Source organism: Abramis brama, assembly GCF_963993115.1.
Source record: "Abramis brama genome assembly, chromosome: 5".
Taxonomy (NCBI): domain Eukaryota; kingdom Metazoa; phylum Chordata; class Actinopteri; order Cypriniformes; family Leuciscidae; genus Abramis; species Abramis brama.
The window spans coordinates 25066505-25087660 of record NC_139967.1 but is presented as its reverse complement, the minus strand read 5'-3'; the positions used below and the strand labels follow the sequence as shown (position 1 = coordinate 25087660).

Here is a 21156-nt window from a genome sequence, read left to right as displayed (position 1 = left end):
ATCACCTTTCCGACCTGTTCGATTCACACTTTGAGAAATACATACGAGAACCGAGAGCATTTGGGGTGAACGGGGGATTTGACTAACGGGGTGAAAAGTAAATTAATAAACCAAATAACATACGAAATCAATCATAGCGTTTTGTTACGTGCAAAAAGACAAAAAGTTGATGAAAACGAATATATGAACTTCATATAAAATAAATAAACAACCAAATATGCCCACTTTATGGAATGCTTTTTTTTATTAGACCTTGTGGAATGTGTGACGTTGAGTGACCACGTGAGTGACACAATTACGTAATGTCGTAAAATAATAGCCAAAGCTTGTTGTTTGAACCGATTCTTTTAAAGTTAACTGTTCGAAAGAACCGATTCGCATAAATGAGTCGGACTTCCTATCGCTAGTTGTAAGGGGACCGTTGACTGGAGCGGAAGCTCAGAGTGTTGTCCTTCCTTCTGCCCGACTCTCAGGATGAGGATCGGTCACAGTTTGTCTGTATGTCTCTGATCATATCCCACCAGCAGCTCCTCTCCCACCTCCCGAATGCAGGTAAGAGTCTACGTCCTGCATTCCGGCGTGCTGATTTTCTGTTGTGCATATTGTTGGGTGTCAAATATGCCTGACGTCTCCACGCAGCTCTACCTCCAGAAGATCAGACGAGGAGAATGTGTGTGTTCTGTAACTTAATAAACACGAGAGAACAGTGTTTCAACCTATTACACGCCACAGATTCTCCTGATTTATATATGACCGTATTTGGTGATGAAGAGGAATGTCTGAACTGGTGGCACAGCCAGATCTGCTCCTGCTTTTCATGTTGTGGTTGTCAGCTCTCCAACGAAACTTGTTTCATGTAACTTAAATCACCCAGGCCACAACTTTTTTTTTGACATGGCAAGAATAGCTAATAATATTAGCCTTACATAACACAAACCCCGCCGTTTGAGTGGTTGACAACAACTACTGACCCGTTGACTCGCTGTTACCTGTAATGCAAAACACCACGACGTTGTTGAATGCATTTTAAACAGTAAGTGCAAGTAAGATTCAGTTCACAACTTGTGTTTTTGTTTTATTCATGGAAGTTACTTAGTAACTTCAAAGAGCAGGTTACGTAACGCCACAGCTGTCATTATCGTGACCCAGCGTTCGTTTGCATATTAAACGCCATGTAGTGTTCAGTCAAATAACTTTTTATGTCTCATGACTATATACACACAGCGGTGTAGTGACAGAACTCACAATACACGCATTAAACAATATGCACAGTGTACACATAATGTACATATAATATATATATATATATATATATATATATATATATATATATATATATATATATATATATAAAATATACACCCCTATACGTAGGCTACATATGCAGGAGTACTGACAGCAGCAATAAACAATGTTGATGAGAAGTGAGACATACGGTTGCTGTGCAATATGATGTCTGTGTGACAAACTGATATATGATATCTAGTCCAGAGTCCAGTAGAATTAATGAAGTGTCTGAAGGTCTGCATGTAAAAATAAATAAAAATAAACATTCAAAAGAAGGATATGTTATACCCAAACAGATCTTTGGCAGAGTTTGGCAGTGTGCTTTTGTGTGTAACAGCTGCGACTCAATGATTACAGCAAGGCACATGTTCTTTCTATACAAGACAAATAAGGGCCTGTTCAAAACTCTTGCTGGTGGTTCTACCTATTAATAGTGTCTTATGTGAAAGTGCTCTTTTCATCTTCTTACAGCTGAAAGGGATTGTTAAGAAACTTCTGTGACATCTCCAAAGTTCAACTAAGTTAAACTCTGTCAGTGCCCTAGATTGCCATAATGTCTTGGCTCAGCATGAGAGATACTGTATCAACTACTCAAACATGTCAGTGTAAACATCAGCTGTCTGTCTCTCAGTAAGCACTCAGGATCTCTCATGCTGGTTTGTATTTTAGAATATATTGTTCAAAAGTTTGGGGTCATGAAGAAATCTTTTTTTTAAAAGGAACTAATACTGAAGGTTCATGTGACACTGAAGACTGGAGTAATGATGCTGAAAATACAGCTTTACCATCACTGGAATAAATTACATTTTAAAATGTATTAAAATTGAAAACAGTTATTTTAAATTGTAATATTTCACAGTATTGTTTTTACCTTTGGAGAGAATAAGGGACATATTTCAAAAACATTTTAAAAATCTTACCGACCCCAACCCGTTGAACTGTAGTGTAGATGATATGTCGATATTTTACAACCTTAGTGGCTACATAGTGTTTTTCATAAGCTTTATTTTAAAATCACCTTAAGCAATTCTTAACCATTGTCAGAAAAAGGTTTTCTTTGCGCAAGTATAAGGGCTTGTTTGTTGTCTTATTTACATCATGTTTACATAATGTTAGTGTGTCTAAGGGCGGTCAGTTTGGTCTGAGGCCTTAGAGGGACTCACTGGCCCTGTCCCAAATGGCACACTTCATGCACTTTCGGTCTTGTGGACTTACAATGGCTGCCGTGTGCACGTGTCCGTTAAGTCCATGTAGGGTGGGTAGGGTGACCCGTTTGTCATTTTAGGTTTCAGAAGGTTGCTCGCGAGCGCCCCCTTTGCGGTCGATATGCGCCCTTGATGCGCACTTTTGCCGAGCCCGCACTGATGTGAGCTCTGCAGCAGACTTTATGTCATGAAAGTGCGGACTTGTAGGAAGACTGTGAGTGCTTAGGGTGCCATTTGGGACAGGGCCACTCTCACGGCGTTCCTCAACTGACGACTACAATTACACTTAAACTGCCAGCTGACTCATAGATCAGACTTTCTCTCAGTTTCTTATGATTCATACAAATATACAAATATTTGTCTTTTGAGAAAATGACATACTGTAAGTAAGAGAAATAGTGCCGAATCATATATTTTCTGCATGAATTTTCAGATTAACAGGCATGCCAAAGGAAAAATATGATCCTCCAGACCCACGCAGATTATACACCATCATGTCAGCCGAGGAAGCGGCCAGTGGGAAGAAATCATACTGGACCGAGTTGGAGATTTCTGGTTAGTTTTTATTCCTCACTTCTTCAATCTTATTCCTCAACTTATTGAAAAAAAATAGTGCCACTGAATGAACACTGACGAGAAATTAATGAATAAATCACTGAAGTGAAACATGAAAAGAAAACCTACTTATACTGAACTACTAAAAAGTTGTTTTTTTCCAAAGTGACTTCTAATGCTGAAGATAAACATTTATCTGTGTGTGTGTGTGTGTGTGTGTGTGTTCTCCGGGATATTTGGTGAAAAAAAGTTTGTCACAAACTCTGTCTGTGCTCCTGTGGTACAGGGCGAGTCAGAAGCCTGAGCAGTTCACTATGGACGCTGACCCATCTGACTGCACTCCACATCAACAACAACAACCTGAGCCGGATTCCCCCTGAAATCGCAAAGCTGCCCCATCTCGTCTACCTGAACCTGTCCTCCAACAAACTGCGCAGCCTGCCAGCAGAACTTGGCAACATGGTGACTCTCAGGTGCGTTTTAACAAATGGGTCCGTCTCCATGAGGTCCTGTCAGACTGAATGCAGCCTCTCAGCTCATGCAGGTTCTTAAAGACAATAGTCATTAAGAACAGTAAATTGTTTTATTATTTCCTTTTAAAATAGGCAAAATGTCTAAAAATAGAATTAGGATGTGACTCAGAGGGCTTATTACTCTATTTAAGCTAAAATGTCTAATCAATAGACCTTTGTGTAGTTCACTTTGAACAATTTTATTCAGTTACACTAAACATGGTAACATGTTTTTGTACTGTGTGTATTTCAAGGGAATTGCTTTTGAACAACAATTGTTTACGAGTTTTGCCTTATGAACTTGGTCGGCTGTTCCAGTTGCAAACCCTCGGCCTCAAAGGTGAAGCTTTCTTTGAAGGTTTATATGCGCAGAACAAACATGTGATTTTTTTTAATTAGGCCTGAGAACAATATTTCTTTTGCAGGTAATCCATTGTCCCAGGATATACTCAACCTGTATCAGGAGCCTGATGGAACAAGGAAGTTGTTGAATTACATGCTTGACAATCTTGCAGGTAATAACGGACACAGGTACATAGTGGCTTATTAACACAGTACACATGTTATTCATTTAATTAAGTTATTCATTTGACTTACTTCAACTATTTCCCCTCCCAAAAATTAGTCCACCCTGAACAACTCCCCCAAAGACCTTGGATCACCTTGAGGGAGCGAGACCAAATGATGCCCACAGGTACATAGTTGCATCCCGTCAAAGGCTTTTGAAAAGCCTGATTTAGCAACCGCAAAGCTAATATTAAATCTCTGTGTTCTCAAGCTGTGTTCACAGTAATGTGCTACAATGTGCTCTGTGACAAGTATGCAACAAGGCAGTTGTACGGCTATTGTCCCTCATGGGCCCTTAACTGGGAGTACAGGAAGAAGGGCATCATGGAGGAGATCACTAACTGTGATGCTGACATCATCAGCCTGCAGGTACATATCCACAATATGAAGCTCACAAAATCTCAATTATAATGAGCACAATATACACTACCGTCCAAAAGGTTGGGGTCTTTGAAACAGTAATATTGTGAAATACAGTTTAATATGACTGTATTGCATTTTAATATGATTTAATATGTAATTTATCCATGTGATGGCAAAGCTGATTTTTCAGCATCATTACTTCACTACATTACAGTCTTATATGTCACATGACCCTTCAGAAATCAGTCTAATATGCAGATTGGGTGCTAAAGGAACATTTCTAAGTAATATAGCAGCAAGTAGCAATGATAGGCCCAAAAACTGGCGCCACCGCCACGGCGGGTAATGTGCATTTAAAGCGGGTAAATATAAAAGAACTACGTCAAATTTACTGCAGACAGTTGGTGCCACTATGATGTATTTCATGTCATAGGATGTTATAGGTCACTTTCAAATGAGTTTGAAGTTATCATTTCGTTAGCCTCATAGCATAATTGCCTAAGAGTCATATTTAAAAAAAAAAAGACTTAGGCAGTTATGCTATGATGCTAACGATTTGCAGCTTAAATCTTTTTTTAAAAAAAGTCCAGAAGTATTTCCCTTAAGGTCTTTTTATATTTTTATCAACCTAATTATTAAAAAAATTATTTAAAACTATGTTGTCACTGTACTACAAATGAACTGGATCTATGCCTTTATTTTGTTATTCAAATTTATAGAAAAAGACAAGGCCTGAGAGATGTCTTATCCATTAACGCAGGCAAAAGCACACAGCAATGAATGGGTTAAACAGGTCCTATTATGCCTATATATTTAACGAAGTCTTGACTTTTTTGGGGGGTGTTCTAGAATATTCTTTCATGCTTGATTGTTCAAAAAACAATAAATAAATTCACATATTCACATTTTTACTGCCTAGTGTGTTGTGATTGGCAGTGCTTAGCGTGTGTTCGGGAAATGTCCCACCCCTCCATAACCGCGAGTTCTGCTCTAGTGTAAATCAGAGCCATAGAGAGAACAACTCTCTCTATGGCTCTGGTGTAAATATAAAGGATAGCGGCAATTTCAAACCCAATTCAGTTAACAAACGAGGAGCATCCAGAATGGATTTCATGCACGGATTTCACAGGACATTTCAGAGTGCTATGTTTTTCTTGTACATTATAGGTACGATGTTATCCACCATTTAATAATTTTTTATAATCAAATTTGTCTGAAAACTATGGTTATACAAACAGTAACTTAATCGATCACAAAAACATAGTTCATCTTCCTAAGGGGCGGTGAACAGCCTTACAAAAGCTATAGTAAACAACACTATATCAACACTAATGTTGGCTAACAGGCGAGCGTAGCAACAACATAAAACTTATAATTAGAACTGTTAATAGAAAACGCAACTACAAATAATAAGACATACTTACAAGTCACAAAGCTTTTGTGTGTAGCCTGCATCGTGGTTCTGGAAGGTGTTCTCCGCAGCGCACCGATAAACATATAATGTTCAGGAATAGTGTTTAGAATAAATTTTACCCGTTCTAAGTTCGTCAGCCTTAGGAAGGTCAAACAAATGAGATGTGGGAAAAAAACAGTCTCATCGACATAGCAGCAACTCATCCAGGCCTTGTCCGCTTTTCTGCATATTCCGTGGGCAGGGATTATTTAAATGAGGAACATTATGACTTCATAAAGCCCGGAAATATCGTGTTGTAGTCCAAACGAGCCGTTCGTTGTAGTTCTTGAAAAGTGGATTCTGTTAAATAAAATATCTCCCTGTAGAGTGGACTAAGCTTTTTAACCTTCCTTATGCTCAAACTGCAACATTACACACTTAAGCTGAAAAAGTGAAAAAGCATAATAGGACCTTAAACTCTAGGATTTAAACTCTAAACCAGTGTTTCCCAACCTTTTTTCAGTCACCACCCTTTGAAAATTTTAAAGTATTTGTGGCACCCTACACTAGTGTTGTCACGATACTACTTTGATATTATACCTGCAATGTATCGATTTTCAATACCACAGGGAAGAACCGCCTACTGTCATTTACATATTTTTTAATATTATCTTTTTTTTTTTTGTCCATCCATTGAAAGTCTAGGAATTTCCTCTGAAGAGATCACTTTATATGATGACATATTTAATTAAGGATTTTATTAATATATAAACATTGCTCCATTTCCATTTCAAATCTCACCTAAATGTTTGCTCACTCAGTGTATTTGTGTTTTTATATTGGGATCATTTTGTTATAATTGCACAAGATAGCTTGTTTTTAATTAGAAAGTTGTCCGGCTCGATGAGAAGAATATATTTACTGAGTTTGATGACTGTAGGTAAAACTTACCCCCCATTTTACTCAAAGGTAGCACTACTGAGTCCCTACTACATGCCCATTATTAAGGCTTTAGCCCATGTTTACTGGCTGACAACTAATGTGTGTGTGTCGAGTTTCATGCAATTTGAAGCATGCTAGAAGTCTCAAAAACACCCAAAAAGAATATTAAAGTCTGATGCGTTGCGATGACAACAGTATACAGGATATCAAGAATCCTTTAGCAGGTGTCCATCTGCAGTGTCCTGACATCATTCTGATGAAGTTTGAAGCAAATCAGGTAAAATAAGGGAGATTTCTTAGCATTTTGAAAGTAACATACATTGTGCTGCCAGTTGGTGGCGCTATGGCTTTGACTATGAACGTGAAAGTTGTTTGGCCTGATGAGACCTATAAGTGTATGAAATTTGGTTAATGCAGGTAAAAAGGGGTGCACTACAGAGCCCCTAAAATACAACAATATAAAAGAATGTGCCACAGAGCCCCCAATGGCAACGAAAAAAATTATTATCTTAGGAAAACAATTGGTCCCTTTGCCCCTCAGGGCAATTATTGCCCTAATTATCAATGTTAAAAACCTTTGAATAGTAGTGTACCTCTCATGTCTGTAATTTCTGTTATGGTTAATGAAAATGTTTTGGTTTTTTTCACAATAAACAAAGCTAAATTATTAAATATGCATTGAAACAATAGATTTCCCTTGAAGTTTGTATGGTGCTTTTGATATCTGCAGTGGTTTCCACTTAGCTCTAATTCTCCAACTGCATGTGTAGGAGGTGGAAACAGAGCAGTACTACACTTTCTTTCTGGAAACACTGAAAGAGCGTGGATATGATGGCTTTTTCTGTCCAAAGTCTCGTGCCAAACTCGTGTCAGAACAGGAGCGGAAACATGTGGACGGCTGTGCTGTTTTCTTCAAGACTGAGAAGTGAGTAACCCCTTCCATCTTTTACAAGGTTTAAAGTGATTTGACATCCGGCTCATCTTTTGCCCCTTTATTACTTTATAGATTCGCTCTGGTGCAGAAAAACACAGTGGAGTTCAATCAGGTTGCAATGGCAAATTCAGAGGGCTCAGAGGTTATGCTAAACAGAGTCATGACCAAAGATAACATTGGAGTAGCTGTCTTGTTGGAGGTGAAGGAAGACCTATTTACTAGTGGTAAGGACATTGAATGATAACTCTGTAATTGACATTAAATATCTCCTGGCTTCCTCTTCTTCACACGCTGCTGTTTAGCCTCGTCCTGTAGATGGCAGTAGATCTCAAAGTTAAAAATCTTTGTCTTTGTCTGTCTTTGAAAATAAAGTAGAATTAATTTTTAGGCCGAAAATATTATCCATACATCCATCCAGTTATCCATCTATAAGACATTGATTGTTACCTGGATGTTAAACACCTTAAAAAATAACATCAATAATAGCATTTTTCTCAGTGTTTAAGAAGATAAAACAATTGAATTAAACATTTATGGCAGTCACAATTTTGTAACCCAAAATGCTGGGTTATGTGGTGGTCTGATAAACAGAATTCTGATAAACACATTCTGTGGTTGTCAAATGTATTGCTAGGTTGTATTTCAATGATAACACTACATGTCCTTCATACAGCTGAATACAATTTCTTCAGCATGCACACTTTTGAAATGTGACAAATTTAAAAGTCTCTTGGTCTGTGTCTTTGAAGTCTTCAGTTGTTCATCAAAATACATTTGTCAGCAGTGTTTCAGATAAGTCTATGGAAGTAAAATAATGACAAATGTTTTTGAAATAAAAAAGCTTGTTGAATTGCACTACTTGAAAAAAATATGCATTGCATTAACCTTGCATTTTAATGGATTGTATTTTTAGGGCTTGCATTTGAATGGGCTGATATTCAACATGGTTGTTAATTTAAGCTGTGAATATTTCAATTCAAAACATTTCAAACACGTTTTTATTTTTTTAAATATTAATTCTGTTTAAAAATACAACCTATAATATTCGACAGGCAATTCGGTCCATTTTATTTTGCTTTACAAATTCAGTGGCTCAAATTCAACGGACAAATTCAACATTTGACATCCGGGAACGGCCGATTGATATCTCCATAGCTGTTAGTCTATCTCACCAGCAGGGGGTGCAAGCAGCTGTTGATGAAGACTAGAGCAACGGGTGAGAGAGTCATTCATTCATAAAAAAAAAAAGATACAGAAATGGAGCAAGCGGTCAGTATTTGTGATGATTATCAGGGCCAGTAGTAGTTATGGAAAAGCTGATAAAGACACAAAAGCTGTCTTTACATTTAAGTCTTCACAGTTAGTTTTGCACATGTAAGCAGCTTTCTCTACCGTGAACGAGATTAGCCTGTAATGTTATTCCCCGATGCTGATTTACAGATAAAACGGTAAAGTCCGTGTGAACCGGAAGTTGCAAACGACTTTTCTCCAGTGTTGTGACGTATTTCCCAGTGAAAAGGAATATTGAACAGAGGGCAGGGTTTTACTCTAGCGCTCCTCCTCTCCATCTCTCGCTCATAACAGACTAACGGTTTGAGGGGAGTGGTTAAGCGTTTCCCAACCCAAGTCCTCAAACCTACATCATCAGAGAAGGGACACCATTCCAGACCGGAAGTAACTTTTCAGACTTTGATTAAAGATTACGACGGCAAACAATTTTTTCTGTGTTTTAACTTGCACGGATTAATTGTTCACCACAAGACTAGTAATATGCGCTAACAAAGTAAATAGGGTCAATTTTGATTCCAGTTGGACTTTAAATCTGAAGTAGTAGACATATATGTCGGTTGTTTGCATCCACCTTATTGGGGATGTGAATATGGATTATTGAATTTTTAAAAATGAAAACGTGTGTGAAATGTTTAGAGTTGAAATATTCACAGCTTAAATATACAACCATGTTGAATTTCAGCCCATACAAATGCAAGCCCTAAAAATACAATCCATTAAAATGCAAGCAGAGTTAATGCAATGCATATTTTTTTCCAAGTAGTGCAATTCAACAAGCTTTTTTGTTTCAAAAACATTTGTCATTATTCTACTTCCATATAAGACCCAAGTTCTACTTTATTTCTTCGTTCTCAGCATTTTCTTAATTTTTCCTGTGAAATCAATTCACAATATTTTGTGTTTTCAAATGGTTGCCCTTTCAAACCCGAGTTTCCTGTTTTCACAGTGTTTCAGAGTTTCTCCTGTTTCAATGACCTTGATAATAAAATATCTTATTTAGATGTTACGTAGTGAATTGTAGTTCCAAATCTCAGTAATTAAAGGAGGCAGCTCCATTTCCTCCTCTTTATTGAAATATTTTCGTCCCATTTGCTTTAGTGGTGTTATATTGCAGGTTTAAAGCAGCCTCCAGAGAAACAGCTCCTGCTGGTAGCTGATGCCCACATGCACTGGGATCCAGAGTACTCCGATGTGAAGCTCATCCAGACCATGATGTTCCTGTCTGAGCTAAAAAGTATCGCTGAGAGGGCCTCGGGATCCATCAACTCTGCCTCGCCCACGTCCGACACCAGCTCCATCCCTATCGTCCTGTGTGCTGACCTTAACTCCCTCCCTGACTCTGGTGAGTTATATTTAGAACTGCTTATTAAAGATAAATTATTAGAAAGAATGGGGAACATAAATGAGCAATCTGTATTGTGTAAGTTCTTATGAAGGGTGTCTTCACACTTGGCATGTTTGGTTTAAATAAAATGAACTCTGGTTAACTCTTTATTGCTCTGTTATTGTGGTTCATTTGAATAAGTGATAAGTGTGAACTTTTGAAAAGGCTCGTCTGAAATATGAACTACAACTTCAAGCACAGAAGCCATAAAATATGAAATTGGCCTTTCTGTTCCTTACATAACCACATTCACCTGCTACTACGATATTAAAGGTCCCGTTCTTCGTGATCCCATGTTTCAAACTTTAGTTAGTGTGTAATGTTGCTGTTAGAGTATAAATAATATCTGTAAAATTATAAAGCTCAAAGTTCAATGCCAAGCGAGATATTTTATTTAACAGAAGTCGCCTACATCGAACGGCCCGTTTGGACTACATCCCTCTACTTCCTTCTTTAATGACGTCACTAGAACCATTTTTTGACTAACCTCCGCCCACAGGAATGCTCCCTCAACTCTACCGAAATTCGTTTATGTACTTGTGCACTTCTTATAACTTACTGTGTTTACTCAGCTCTTACGGTGATTTTCTGTAGTAAAACTGACGCTTCATCTTTTGTGTGATGTACAATAAACTTTATTAAACTCATCAGTATATGTTTGATCATCATTCAGACAGCAGACTTGTAGGCTATTAATAAATAATGGATACATACAAGCAGATGACAAATACGTTATAATAACCGTAATTAAACTACTAAACTATACCTGTTTCATCTCTATACAGCACTCTGACTCTGTAGGCATTATTGTCCGACTCGAAATGAACACCGTTACTGAGAGTTTCTGATATTATCATCATTCCGTGAGATGAAATTGTCCTGAGAGACTGAGCGGGAGCTCGTGAAGCTCCGCCCCCTGGGTCGTCCAGCAGCAGCTTATTTGCATTTAAAGGGCACACACTAAAACAGCGCATTTTTCAGAGCCCCAAAAAATGACAATTTAAACATGCTGTAAAAAATGATCTGTTGGGTATTTTGAGCTGAAACTTCACATACACACTCTGGGGACATCAGAGACTTATTTTACATCTTGTGAAAAGGGGCATAATACGGGACCTTTAAAGGACAAGTTCGGTATTTTACACTTAAAGCCCTGTTTTCAGATAGTTTCTGATGAAATAGAACGGTTAAGATTGAAATTTGGACACATGCTGCCTTCATTCTATTTCATCAGAAACGATCTGAAAACAGGGTTCTACAGAAGAAAAAAAAAAGTCAAACATGTTTGGGATGACATGAAGGTGAGTAAATGATGACATAATTAAAAACTGTCCCTTTAATGACAGTGCTAAGAGACATAATGACATCAACTTTTGCCTAAGTCAGATTTGGCATGAAGCCCTTGCCTCAGCATCACTAGGTTTCCTGGCTTTTCCTCACAGGTGTGGTGGAATATCTGAGTAGTGGTGGAGTTGCAGAAAATCACAAAGACTTTAAGGAACTGCGGTACAGCGATTGTTTAACCAACTTCAATTGCAACGGAAAAAATGGCAAGCCTGATGGCAGTATCACGCACAGTTTCCAGCTGAAGAGTGCCTACGAAGGAAATCTCATGCCCTACACCAACTACACTTATGACTTCAAGGTAAGGAGATTCATAATTCAGAGATATTTCCATTATTTTTTGTTGCACTTTATTTTAAGGTGACATAGTTGCATTGTACTTACTCAAATAAGTACTGAGTAATATTACTTAACTATGGTTAGGGTTTGGTTTAGGGTTGGTTACTTGTAATTATGCATAACTTACTGTTATTACTATACTAAGTCACCTTAAAATAAAGTGTTACCTTTTTTTTCTTTTTTTTTACTCAAAATGGGAATAGAGATCATATAGGGTCTTGGGTATTTTCTATATAAGGACTCTAGAAATGGCAAAAAAATGACTTGGGATCCATCCATTTAAAAAAAAATGAAACATTTTGGAGCCAAACATCTTTTTTATTGACAAATTACAGAATTAGGTCAGTGAGGTTGTTCAGATGTGCTTTAATTCATTGAGTTCATAGCTTCTTGCTCATTTTCTTTAGAATACAATTATTTATTATAGAACACCATTTTTCTTTTATTACAACAAAACTCTATGAATCTTTAATTGTCAAATGAATATCAAGTCAGTAAATAGTCTCACAACATCACAATAAATGTTCCTGGTTCATTTAAAAAATGACTCATGGTTCACGTCAAGAGAGTCAGTAATGAGTCTGAATGATTCCCTGACGAAGTGAGTCTGATTCAAAACTAAACCTTTTGACCGACTCTTAAAAAGACTTGGTTCATAGGAGTCATTCGTTAGTGAATTGTGTCTCGCTTTGTTATTGTATTGCATGGAAACCAGGGAACTGGCTGCTTTTGGGCTCCTGAGTTTAAATTATTAGCGCAAATTATATATTTTTTTGTTGCATTTACAATTTACCATTTCTAGATTAGTGCCCTTTTTTGAAAACCTGTTTCCTCTTCTTTTTTTGAAGGGTGTGATCGACTACGTCTTTTTCTCTAAGACACATATGAGTGTTTTGGGGGTTCTGGGTCCACTGGAAACTCAGTGGCTGAAGGACAACAACATAACCGGCTGCCCACACCCGCACATCCCCTCTGATCACTTTTCCCTCCTGGCTCAGCTGGAGTACCACCCGCCTTTACCCCCCCTCAATGGGCTGCATCTGCCTATCCACAGGTAGTGCAGCCCGCCTTCCCTCACTCTCCTAAACCCCAAATCATGGACAAACCCCAATCATGAGCCCCTAAAACTATAGGCACACACATTAAGGAGTGAAGTACTCACCTACTTTGTTCCTTTTTTTAACCTTTGCACACGATTGTATGATCTTATTATTACATTTTCCAATTTGAAAACAAAAGCTTAATACCAAATTAGGGTTGGGATTCTCTGTTTGGTACAAAACAAATGCTGCTTTCAGGGAAATTGATCCGTTTGTCTGAATCTGAGTGTGAGATTGTATAAGCCATGTGTCAGTATATGGATGGTAGAAATGTGTAACGTGAAGACAGATCGTGTAGCATAATAATGTCAGCACGAGTATTAAGACTTTGTTTCGATCATCATCTTTTAAATTCCCCTTCAACATCTCATAAATTTGACAAAGGAAGTGTAATGAATTCAAATAAAAATAACCTGATTTGTAAATTTCCCCAGTACAATAAAACCACATTTGTCTCTTTATTGTGCAACATCAAATATTCACTCCATCCTGTCTGATTCAAACTCAAGTTCCCCTATTCGACACATTACCAGAAGATGGATTTGCATTAAGATAATGAAGAGGAAAACTATTTTTAATCGAAAATCCTTTATAGTGCAATGTGAAGTATTATGCAAAACATTTATCTAAGTCCAAAATTGACACCATCAAAGAGGATCCCAGCCCTACTGATTATAACCCAGCTTTGTATGTTTGCTTTTTTTCTCTTGCTGCTTGCAACATCGAAATCACATCACCGTAATGATGTATATTTACACAATACAAAGTCCTCCCTTCCTCATTTATGCCAACGAGCATTTCAAAAGAATATTTGATTGGCAGGGTTGGTGTAATTGGTACAATTTATTGCTACAGAAGACTAGCTAGGAGGGTAAGGGATAGTTCACCCAAAAATTCTGCCATCATTTACTCACTCTCTCACGTTTTTTCAATCCTGTATTACTATTTCTACCAGAAAGACTGTAAAGACTGTAATTCCGTAAAGAATTAACAGATTCATGTTTAGTTGTATAGAAACGTTCTTTGGCGTAGGCCCCGTCCTTAGTCCCAATCCTTGGGGATGTAGATTCGGCTGATTCTGCCTGAAGATAAAGGCAGGTGCAGAGCCTACACCCGATGGATGGACAGGGACCGACCTGGTGGTGGTGGAGAGGATGGAGGGGAACGTCAGCATCATCAACTGCGAACATAAAAGCGAGAGTTCAGTGCTTATATACTTCAGGTGTCAATCAGTGATTGGCCAGACCTATTAGTATGAATGAAAGACGTGGCATTAGAGTCTTCCTGGTAGAACTAACGCTAAAGCTATCATTTCTTCTGTGGAACAAAAAAGAAACCTTTGACTTCCATTTTTGACCGTTGTATGGACAAAAGCATTGAGAAACAGAAGAAAAAAATTGCATGAGGTTGAGTAAATGAAGGCAGAATCTGCTTTGTCATATTGTTTCACGTTTTTTTCAATGCTAATGGCTTGTCAGCTGCATCAGTACAAATTGAACGTTAATTCATATTTATAAATGCCGTTTTGTGATTTGTTGGAAATGAGAAATTACTCTCTCATTTTATTAGTTTGGCACAAGCATATGATTTAAAGTAGTCATGACATGTTAAATCAAATTTGCCTTGATCTTTTGACATATAAGAGGTATTTATACTATTAAAACATTCTGTAAATTTCAGAGATTAAAACATACTCCTCATTATAAACAAAGCATTTATTAAATCATGGCTCGTTTGGATATTGGGGGATTTGTGACGTCACAAGGGCAAACACATTTACATATGCCTACACCGGATGCGAGCGTTGCGTCACAATTGCATCCTATTTAATACCTTATCCTTCCCTCAGGTCATTTTGACCGGAAACTAAATCTTTTTATTATTATTATTATTTTAATTGAGTGTTCATCGGAGTGGTCCAAGACCCTAGGACTTTTGTCGCACTTGAACCACGAATACACACACAAATAAATTGACTGGATTCGAAGGTAACAAATCCTTCCCTTGCGGGTCAATTTAACCCCCTTAGGAATTAATGGAATGCAAGGAATGCTTCAGCACACATAAAAAAACCTAAAAATGCTCAAAATTCAAACTAAAAATGCTAAAACTTTACAAAAAAAAATATTTTATAATGTCTACATGTGTATCTGAATGCTTACTGAAGAGAAACTGACTTTCGGACCCAGTGGAACAGCTAATTTGCTCCATGTAGGGCTATAAGGCCAAGAGTCATGAAATATCATGTTATATTATTTTCTTTTCCACAAGAGGTTGGCAGACACTCCCAATGTAAGATATTTTGAGCTGAATTAAAAGGGTTATGCATGAAATTGTGAGTTAGTTAGAATTTAAGTTAAAAGAATTTTCTTAAATAATTATTTATTTATTGACAAAATCTAGTAATTTAAATAACAAAATATAACAAAATAAAAAATAACAAAAATCTCCAAAAATACTTCATTAAAATATAGAAAAAATATGATATTATTGTAATATTATACAATAGCATTGTGCAATGATGTTAGCCAATCACAACAGCGTCCATTTACGGAAAGGCCTTAAAGGAGTCGCCCTTTAATAACAGATAATTACAGAAGTCAATGAGTCAATGAAAATTATTGTTTTTCCACTTTTTTTTATTTTGGGTGCAAAAAAAAACTTTATTAAAATTATGACAAGACCTCAAGGAACATTAAATAATAAAAAAAAAAAAATCATGTCATGACCCCTTTAAGAGCATTTCTGTTGTGAGAAGCCATTTTATCTCCCTGTTATATCTACATTTTTATGGTTCTCAAGGATTTATGGATTACTAAATTTCTCTTAAAACTGGAATGACTTAAATGAAGGCTACATGACTTTAATTCTGAACAGATTTTAAAACAATAGGCATCATACACTTGCCAATTTTGTAAATGGTTAAAGAAAAAACTGGGCATCATACTCTAAACGGCTGAGGATCACATACTAACAGACTTTCACAATAACACAAACATGCAGAAACATGCGCTAGGAGAAAAATTAAAAAAATGGATGGATCATAGTCTGAAGCTAAAAAAAATCTGAATACGTCCCCATCATACACTACGCAATTTTCTGTGAAATCAGATATTCAGATTTTCTCTTTAGGAAACTTACGCTGCCTTGCACAGACTGTAAATCGAGGCAAAAATCGGGGCAAAAGTTTTGTAGTGTATTCCAGCATTAAGCTGAATTTGGCCAAACTAGAATAACTTCTAAAGCATTTATTTGATACCAGTGACATTACTGTTGTTATTTCTCTGCATGATTGCTTGTGAATTCAGACTTTAATAAACCAAAATATTTTTTTTGTCCAAACAAGCAATCATAATTTTTTTAAAAGCAAGTTGTCGAGTTAAAATCCTGGAGCATTTTATGATGTTTAACCTGTGAGGAGTGTAAGTTTGTGGAAGTACTTGTCTAATAGACACGCAATGACTACTTGGACAAAGCTATAGCTCACTATGCTTTAGCAGACTGTGCCTTTTTCTGTGTGGAGCTGGTATAAGTAAAAAGCTAAGTAAAAAGTTTCAAAAAAAGAAAGGTCAGAGGTGCTAAAGTTGACTATGAGGTGCTGGACTATGTGTGCTGCATGCAGAGGTGGACAAAGTACACAACTTCCTTACTTGAGTGAAAGTACAGATACTACAGGTCAAATATTACTCCGTACAAGTAAAAAGTACTTTACAAAAGTAAAAGTGCAGAAGTACTCGTTTTTAAAAGTACTTAAGTATCAAAAGTAAAAAGTAAATGTCAATGCAATGTTTTATTATTGTTGCATCGTTGTATGTAATACTTACCTTCTGCCTCTGAATCTATGCCTGCCTACTTACCCTCATATCAATATCAAATTTATTTACTCAGTAACTTCCACAATGGTTTCGGACACCCAAATGGCTGTTCCCTCAAATAGTGCCTTATTTTAAGTTTTTTGGCTTTTAGTATGAATATGTTAACCTTAATGCTATCTATAAGCTAGTGTGCTCCAAAACAATGACTAAATTCCAACCAAAATCCAACATCTGTCCGACGTTGGATGTTGACGTCAATTTGACTTTCATTTCCAACCAAAATGCAACCCCTGCAACCACAATCATCTCCTGACTGACGTTAATACTTTCTACTCAAGGACCTTGACAGAAATGTAGTGGAGTAAAAAGTATGATATTTGTCTTTCAAATGTAGTGAAGTTAAAGTAAAAAGTTTCCAGAAAAAATAATCCTCGAGTAAAGTACAGATACTCAAGTAAATGTACTTTGTTACTGTCCACCTCTGGCTGCATGTTGCTTATCACTTACTGCCATTGGACAAACAAAAACAATAACCACACTGATTAACTCCTGTAAAGTTTAATTACATATTTGGTTTGGATACAGACAACACATTCACATTTTTTTAATAGCTGATGGTCATCAAAAACTTAATTTAATCAGAAAACGATGAGCAATATTTGACATTGCATAATTTCTAAAAGCAACATCCAACACAACATGAACAAAACTGTGAGTCTTATCGGCCTCTATGACTTCACTTCTGCAGAAAATGATTCACAATTAGAGCATTCCACTTTGATCAAACTGTGCCTAGTCTGAATCATCTTTTCTACAGCAGTACTGCCTGTGAAAGCAAGACGCTTACAGAGTGAGCCAGCACCAGCATCCCCTCCATCCACCCATCCATCTGTATTCTTCACCAGAGAGACATGTTGACTACTAAAGTGACCGTGATCCTGTTATAATGTCGCTGTTATGGTCAGCAGTGCTTTTGCACTGGTTTTGTGGTAGCAGTAGTTTTGTTTTCTCAGGCTTATATTGTGTGTATATGTTTAAAACATATCCAGTATCCCTCTGAGAAATTCCCACTGAACCAGCTGAATATACATTTCCAAATATAATTGGCAAAGGGTCTGACTGGCCATGCTATTTTAATCCAGATTGAACATGCAGTGTTTTAAAACTAGTTAGAAATGCATGTGGAATATAGCGCAAGTCTTTCCTTGAATGTGGACTGTGGCATCAGGGATTGAGGTCAGTCTTGTTGAGAAATTCTAATTAATGAAGGACCTGCATGATTGTAATATGTAAAGCATAATTTTAATGAACTTGAGACACAATGACTGGAATTGGCTGGGGGGAAAAGCAGTTTCCCAACTTGATGATGGCTTTATCATTGGCTTTTCTCAATGACTCAACTGCGGAATACATGTTTTCTAAATATGTTTTGGTTTATTAATGCATATGGTTATGATTTGAAATACAAAACTCATCTTTATTGTGTTGTTTTGCAACTGAAAATGGTGCTATGTGTGGCCCATTTGTAAAACCAACTGAAAGTCCTGTTCTAGTGTCCTACCTTAAAGGCAATAAAGATGTCATTTAAAAGGAAGAAGGTTGTGAGATTTTTATTTCAAAGTAAGGATTACAGGTTTTTTTAGGCAGCCTACGATAACAACATATAAATTTGTGACTATAGCATTCAGCACACTAGAGTTAGCGGTTTGAAGAAAAGGAATAGTTGAGAAAATATATTTCTTGTGGTGGTTCTTGTCCACATTGATTTATGCCACAGTGGGTTCAGCAGTTTGCTTTACAGTTCTTTTGCTAAAGGAAAAAGAAACAAAAGGAGAAGATGGTTAGACAACGCAAAGAAAGAAAAAGGTCAAATCTAGATTAGACCGTTTTGATTTTGGGAGTTAAAACTTGATATCCTACCTTCTCATTACTTTTGTGATGATATTGTTGATCCATTTTGCTTCGGGGTTTATGCAAACGGTTTTGCCGTCCATTTTGGTAATCCTGAAGAATTGAAAGAGATTTGATGACTATATGCAACAATATTTTTCTGGGCTATAAGTGACATTTGTCTGAGAGCTGCGTGGGTAAATAATGTAATGTATTTTCGAGAACTCTGAGGTTTGTTAGAACAGAGGAAATGCCCACGTCCATGCACATTTTCCCATGTCTGTGATTGAAGCGTATAGAGGCAAAACATCATGACTCACAAGATCTCGGTTTTACGACAGTGTGCTCCTGGAGGCAGGATCTCAATCTTATGGAACAGACGAGGTGGGATTATGGCTGAGGTGGTGGTCAGGCACCGACACTTGTTGTTGGTAGCAATCCCATCCATTGGGAATGCTGAAACAGTTAGAATTATGTTTCTCAAAAGTACAATATCATTTGTTCAGAAACAAAGGCATGAATTAAAGCTAATTTGTTTTGTTTTTTAAATAAAGTACATTTGTGCATCCCAACAACAACAGCCGAGAGCATAAAGTAAATGATAACACAGATCCACCTTTAAACTTTAAAAGCACCTTATTTATAGACATATTTGATCAAATAATTTAAGTTAATGCACATTAATACACAAGTTTGTATTAAATGAATACACAAATCATACAAATATTATACAATAATTTAAAATGTGAAAAAATAACACATAACAATTTTTTCTAGACTCTTACCCATGTGGGTTGAGAAGCAGCAGACTGCAAAAACTGCCAGCAGTAAATATGAGTTCAGTGACATGTTGAGGCTGAGATCAGGCGTGGAGTGAAGCAGGTCTTGGACGAGAGGCGTCTTCTGCAGTTTATATTGATGCTCAAAAGAGGAAGTGATAAAGGAGTGGAGAAAAAAAATGTGTTTGAGTTGCAATTTTGCTGTCAGTGGAAAATAATTAGCTTTACTCTAAGTGGAGATGGAAAGATAATACTTTATATATATTGCATATTCTTTTGAAGCTCTACATCCTCTATTATTTTTCAGGACTTTGTTTAATTTACTGTAACACTTAATTTTAGTGCTCTTGTTACACATCTTACTTAACAGTAAATTATGCATAATGCACCTAACCCTTAACCAAACCATATTCCTAACCCTATAGTAAGTACATTTGGTTCATTAATATTACTCATGGGTTAAATGTAATTACACTGTAACAAGGACACCTTGAAATGCAGTGTAACCAACTTTACTTCTTAATCTCATTAGTGGATTTTGTTAACTCATTGGTGATAATTAACACATGGCAATGGACTTTTTTATTCACGTTTTGTAATATAATTTGCATTTTTTTTTTTTTTCTATTGTATTAGTTATTAGAATTCATTAGTAATAAAAACTCAAAGTGTCAACAGAAGAATCATTTATAGCCTAAAATTATCTTCCATCCTGAATGTAATAAGATTAAAGCAGCTCAATAATAAAATAAAAATAAGGTTACACTTTATTTTAAGGTGTCATTGTTACAGTGTAATTATACATGTAAGTACTGAGTAATATTAATTAACTACATGTACTTACTATAGGGTTAGGGTAGGATTAGGATTCAGTTGAGGGTTAGTTGCATGTAATTATGCATAATTTACTGTTATTACTATGGTAAGTACATGTAACATATGAAACAAGGACACTGTAAAATAAAGTGTTACCAAAAATAATTAGGGAAAATACCTATACATTTGTCGGGGGAAACTGCATGCACACAAGAATTTTTAAAAGGTTGTTTCCTTTCATATTGTATGTTTCTTATCACAATTGTGCAGTCTTAAAGTCTCTTTTATCCGCAAACTACTTTCACTGTTTCACTTTGGAAACTGGTTTCCATTCTCTTGAAAAGATTTGAAATATACTTTCAGTTTCATGTTTTAGTGGCTTGACTGAGCTCACTCCAGATATAATGTACACAAAAATGACTGTCATCTGAAATTTGTGTTTTGGGATCTAAAGACTGATATTTCACCATGACAGAAAAAATATTTTTTCCTTAAAAATTAATAAAATAAAAATTTAAATAAAATACAATAAAAATTTAACTTTTTTTTAGGCTGGTGCATTATAATACTGTTATGTAAAATATCAAGCAGAATCTGAATCGCTTTCTCTATATATTTAAACGGCAGAAAAGTCAGGAGCA

At 36.5% G+C, this 21156-nt stretch overlaps 2 protein-coding genes across 3 annotated transcripts; one reads left to right on the top strand and one right to left on the bottom strand.

Moving 5' to 3' along the window:
- The first annotated feature begins 276 nt into the window (after nt 1–276).
- Nucleotides 277–18627, top strand: cnot6l (CCR4-NOT transcription complex, subunit 6-like). 2 transcript variants are annotated; one of them, XM_084113474.1, is made up of 13 exons: nt 277–552; nt 2926–3047; nt 3334–3520; nt 3814–3899; nt 3985–4074; nt 4185–4253; nt 4338–4495; nt 7595–7749; nt 7831–7982; nt 10163–10390; nt 11875–12077; nt 12964–13169; nt 17848–18627. In XM_084113474.1, the coding sequence occupies exons 2-13, from the start codon at nt 2936–2938 to the stop codon at nt 17882–17884; spliced, it is 1683 nt and encodes a 560-aa protein (XP_083969600.1). In that variant the 5' UTR covers nt 277–552; nt 2926–2935; the 3' UTR covers nt 17885–18627. The 2 variants fall into 2 exon arrangements, with proteins under 2 accessions (XP_083969600.1, XP_083969601.1); XM_084113475.1 differs by having other exon boundaries at nt 378–552; nt 17851–18627.
- On the bottom strand, nt 18625–19874 carry cxcl13 (chemokine (C-X-C motif) ligand 13). Its single transcript, XM_084113476.1, has 4 exons — nt 19706–19874; nt 19241–19376; nt 18951–19034; nt 18625–18839 (listed from the first exon to the last, which is right to left on the bottom strand). The coding sequence occupies exons 1-4, from the start codon at nt 19767–19769 to the stop codon at nt 18797–18799; spliced, it is 327 nt and encodes a 108-aa protein (XP_083969602.1). The 5' UTR covers nt 19770–19874; the 3' UTR covers nt 18625–18796.
- Between the last annotated feature and the right edge of the window lie 1282 nt (nt 19875–21156).